Genomic DNA, 5,291 nt, shown 5'->3' with positions numbered 1-5,291 from the left:
GTTGCTGTTTATCCGGTGCAGGGCCTAAGTCCATGAGCGGGTCCATGTCACAGTGGTAGTTCAGTCACACTTCCCTATCCTTGACCAAGTCCTCTAACTCTTGGAGAACCTCGGGGTCCCGTCCCCCAAAGCCAGGTGGCAAATATAATCTCTCCAGGTGTCTTGGGTCTTCCCTGGAGCTTCCAAGTAGGACCTGCCTGGAAGACCACACAGTGTCATAAATGTTGGGAGACCACCAGGGGGCATCTTCACCAGATGCCTGAACCACCTCAGCTGGTTCCTTGATGTGAACAAGCAGCGGCTCAACTCAGAGTCCCTGGATGGTCGAGTGTCTCACCCCTGTCCGGGAGTGTAAGCCCCAATACCTGACAGAGGAATCTCATTTCCACTGCAGCACAGTAGAGCTGAAAGGTAGCACACCTGGCAACACAACAATGAATGGTCAACCAGTTGGAATTGTGAAAACTTATAAATACCTTGGGACTATTATTGATGACTCGCTGAAGTTTGAGGCAAACTGTGAGGCGGTGTGTAGGAAGGGACATCAGCGCTTGTTCTGTCTCAGGAAACTGTCGTATTTTCACATTGGCCGAACCATGTTAACACTATTTTATTGTGCTTTTATTGAATCTGTTTTAGCTTTTTCTTTGGTGGCCTGGTTTGGCAGTTTGACATTGAAGGATAGGAACAGACTGAGTCAGATCATTAAATGGTCCAGTCGGTTGATTGGTGAATCGCAGCTGAGTTTAGAGTCCCTGTACACTAAACAATTACAGCGGATAACCAACTGCATTACAGTTGATGACTCCCACCCCCTGGCTAATGAATTTCAGCTTTTACCTTCTGGCCGTAGGTTTAGAGTCCCAAAGTGTAGAACAAAACGCTACAGGAGTAGTTTTGTCCCAGCAGCAATTGTGCAACTGAACAAATCTTAGTAGGTTTGCATATGGTTATATTTAGATATTTATATACTTATTTATTTATTTGCTCTTTGCACACTAGTTTTAAGCTGACCATCTTTTTAGTGGTTTTAAGGTTGTGAGTCCTTGGTGGTGTTTGTTAACTTCTTCTGTGTATGTTCTTTGTTAGTATTTTTAGTGTTTTTTATTGTTGTTGTTGTGTTGACTAACAATGACGCCTTTTTTCTGTTTTCTGTTTGCTGCAAGTCAAATCTACCTACAGGTACAAATAAAGTTACCTGAACCTGAACCTGAACCTGAACCTGATCACATTGCTCTGATCTCACATACAGACATTTTTATAAGGACGTAAATAATCAGACAAACTAAGTATGAGGATTATTGTGCATACAAATCATCACTTTTACAGCTAGTTTTCTTTTTTAAAAAGTCAGGGGACGAACACACAACCATTCTGTGAAAAACCTCTTCTCCTGTAGGGGGCAGCCTTACAATCGACAGCGTACCGCCTGCTGGACTTTTGTTAGAAGAAGAAAAATGGCCGCGACCACACTCTCACGAGCGCCACTAGCTTAGCTTATGACAAGCTAAAAGTGTACGCTCTCGTTTTGGCTGAACAACTCTCCGGTTTCTGTGTATTCTGTGTTAGTACGCGCCCGCGGCCGACGTGCTTCATGAATTCCTGCGCAAAAAGTAGTTCCCAGATCCCTTTATATTGCACAAGAAACTTTGGAAAGTGCAGTATATCTCATCTAAACCAATTCTGAAATTTACCAGTAATAAAATTATAAAGTTAACTGGAGTTTTAAGAGTGGCCGTAATAAATATATAAGAGACTTAAAGTTTATGAGCAACTTCACCTGTTATTGCTCAAACACATTGTAAACATTGACACGATGGAGTTTGATGCTGAAGAGTTCAGAAAAATACGACTGGAATGTTTTGATGACCATTTACAGTTGGAGATGAAAGACTTGGGTGTTAACTTGGAACAAGAAGCTGCACTGAAAGAGATCAATCTGGGACAAAGAGACACATTCTGTGTTGTTGTCCGGTTAGAGCGTCACTCTGAGCAGGATCAGTGAGACGTTGACAGGAGCTCCTCGAGCTGCAGCTTTTGTTTCAGTGTGTAGAGGAGGCTGGAATTAAAATCACAGTCATCATCACATCGGAGGGGTTTCGCCTCCTGGGGAGCATTTTACTGAAAGGAAAAGGGAGAAGAAGCCAGAAAAAAAGAGGCGTTCAGGAACGTGGGAGTTTCCGCCCACATCGTGCGACCAAAGGTCAGAGCTTCACTTCTGTTTGCTGCCTTTAACCAAAACTTTCTGTAACGTTAAAGGAAAATGTCGCACTGGACTGAAATGAGCAGAGATGTAAGAACTTGACTTTGATCTTCATCTTTATACAGCAAAATAATGTTGCTTATATATATAAAGTGGCATATTAATAGGCTGAATGGAACCGTTTCTTAAGGATCATGGGGTTTCTCATATGTGGCATTCTGTGGGGTGTGTGTGGTTTTGTTTATGTGGTTTTGTATGTGGCCATTATTGTAGCAAAAGTATTTGCAAATGCGTATTTTGATCTCTGTGTGTGTGTGTGTGTGTGTGTAAACGGATGTGTTCTTACACGTGACTTTTGCTACAGTTCTGCCGCAAATGCGTGCAGCGGTGTGTGTGTGTGTGTGTGTGTGTGTGTGGAGGCTTTGTCTGTGTGCCTCCACCAGATGGCGCAAGCACCAATGACATCGCTCATCGCTGTCGTTTTGAGGCTGGCTGGTCCCTCAAAGAGATCAAAATACACATTTAAAAATACTTTTCCTACAATAATGGCCCCATAAATGTCCAAAAGACAAATGTCAGGCTGGAAAAGACGAGACAATTTTCCAAGTCAACGATGCAACAGTGTGTAATTTATCCTGGACACATACACACAGCATAAAAAAAAACTTTCTGCTTTGTTTCCGCCCCTGAGACCATCCACCAATCACAGACGGGGACTCACACAGTTTAATTTGCATGCAGTATCTATAAATGAACGTTTATCGGAGCCGACACCTCGTGCGTTTCGTTCAGTGCAGATTGCGTTACATTTGCTAATACTTTTGCTACAGTAATGGCCCCATAGCCATTAAATATCATTGACTTATTGAGTTTATTTGTAAAAGCAGAATAAACAGACAGATTAACACAGACTCTGTACATATCTGCAATTTGCATTGAATGAAATGAATGAGGTTTTGGCTCCAGTTACACTGATCTACAGCCAAAATGCTTCTGAAATAAAGATGGTCAAACTTTACTCATTTTGGGCCACGGAGAATGAAAATGTGTGATAAGTATTAATATGCACTCAACAAAAATATAAACGCAACACTTTTGATTTTGCTCCCATTTTGTATGAGATGAACTCAAAGATCTAAAACTTTTTCCACATACACAATATCACCATTTCCCTCAAATATTGTTCACAAACCAGTCTAAATCTGTGATAGTGAGCACTTCTCCTTTGCTGAGATAATCCATCCCACCTCACAGGTGTGCCATATCAAGATGCTGATTAGACACCATGATTAGTGCACAGGTGTGCCTTAGACTGCCCACAATAAAAGGCCACTCTGAAAGGTGCAGTTTTATCACACAGCACAATGCCACAGATGTTGCAAGATTTGAGGGAGCGTGCAATTGGCATGCTGACAGCAGGAATGTTAACCAGAGCTGTTGCTCGTGTATTGAATGTTGATTTCTCTACCATAAGCCGTCTCCAAAGGCGTTTCAGAGAATTTGGCAGTACATCCAACCAGCCTCACAACCGCAGACCACATGTAACCACACCAGCCCAGGACCTCCACATCCAGCATGTTCACCTCCAAGATCGTCTGAGACCAGCCACTCGGACAGCTGCTGAAACAATCGGTTTGCATAACCAAAGAATTTCTGCACAAACTGTCAGAAACCGTCTCAGGGAAGCTCATCTGCATGCTCGTCGTCCTCATCGGGGTCTCGACCTGACTCCAGTTCGTCGTCGTAACCGACTTGAGTGGGCAAATGCTCACATTCGCTGACGTTGGCACGTTGGAGAGGTGTTCTCTTCACGGATGAATCCCGGTTCACACTGTTCAGGGCAGATGGCAGACAGCGTGTGTGGCGTCGTGTGGGTGAGCGGTTTTCTGATGTCAATGTTGTGGATCGAGTGGCCCATGGTGGCGGTGGGGTTATGGTATGGGCAGGCGTCTGTTATGGATGAAGAACACAGGTGCATTCTATTGATGGCATTTTGAATGCACAGAGATACCGTGACAAGATCCTGAGGCCCATTGTTGTGCCATACATCCAAGAACATCACCTCATGTTGCAGCAGGATAATGCACGGCCCCATGTTGCAAGGATCTGTACACAATTCTTGGAAGCTGAAAATGTTCCAGTTATTGCATGGCCAGCATACTCACCGGAGATGTCACCCATTGAGCATGTTTGGGATGCTCTGGACCGGCGTATACGACAGCGTGTACCAGTTCCTGTTGTATGGCTGGGGGGGCCTGGCTGCTGGTTTGTTTGCCTTTTGTGTTTCCTCCCAGGTGGCATGCATTTGGGACTGAGTGGCTGTGTTGCTGAGGCTGTTAGGACTTCACCCTGATCACCTGCGACTCGTCAGGACTCACAGCTGAGGTGCATCTGGAGGGATTGGAGTATGTTGGCATTTAAGACTGAAGTGCACAGTGTGCATTTGCCAGAGACTCGACCTTGTGACCAGACGGGTGAGATCGTCGTCTTGGGAGCCATCTCATCAGCAGCGGACGCTGAGAATGTCCAGGTTTGATGCACGGTCTGTGAAAGAGGAGAGGGTGAGGTCTCACGCTCGTCAGCACACTTCCTGAGGTACGTTGGATTTTGTGACTAACAGTTATACAGTCAGTAAATGTGGTGTCCCCCCACACCTTATTGTATTGAGCTGTATGTTAGTCATGTATCAGCTTCCACTGCGGTGGTGATTTGTGAACGGGATGTTCCATGCCTGCAGGTTGGAAGCTGATCAGTAATCAAGCCAGGAAGTGTTTGCTGTTTGTACACCTTTAAGTGTTCTGTGTGTAGAGTGTGGACTCACATAATGGTTCCTTCTTTCACAGACTCGGTTGTTGCGGCCACCTGGGGGGTGTCGGCGGGGTCCTTGGGTCCGAAACAGCTTCTGGCTCCGGACCATTAGCGCTGCTGGGAGCGCACCACGCCAGACCGCACTTTTTATTATTATGATCACTGTTATGTATTAAATTCAGTTAGCCTTTGTACCGTGCTCTGCTTATTTCATACTGGGTCCTTCAAACGCTGGTCGGTTCTCCGAGCTGCGTCCGACACATAACAGTTCCTGCCAATA

General features: G+C 45.0%; 1 protein-coding gene across 2 annotated transcripts in view; it reads left to right on the top strand.

Moving 5' to 3' along the window:
* The first annotated feature begins 2,001 nt into the window (after positions 1-2,001).
* Positions 2,002-5,291, top strand: part of afmid (arylformamidase) — a 35,845-nt gene continuing 32,555 nt past the window's right edge. The window contains exon 1 of one of the 2 annotated variants that reach the window (XM_034188758.1): positions 2,002-2,203. Coding sequence is in view for 1 of the 2 variants with exons in the window: in XM_034188757.1 (XP_034044648.1) it covers positions 2,264-2,293 (30 nt within the window). In the remaining variant the exon portion in view is untranslated. Of the gene's footprint in view, positions 2,294-5,291 lie in introns of both variants that reach the window. The other variant, XM_034188757.1, reaches the window with a different exon arrangement.

The sequence above is a fragment of the Thalassophryne amazonica genome, chromosome 15, assembly GCF_902500255.1.
Source record: "Thalassophryne amazonica chromosome 15, fThaAma1.1, whole genome shotgun sequence".
NCBI classification, from domain to species: Eukaryota; Metazoa; Chordata; class Actinopteri; order Batrachoidiformes; family Batrachoididae; genus Thalassophryne; species Thalassophryne amazonica.
The sequence above is the reverse complement of the archived record's forward strand: the minus strand, read 5'-3'. Positions and strand labels throughout refer to the sequence as shown.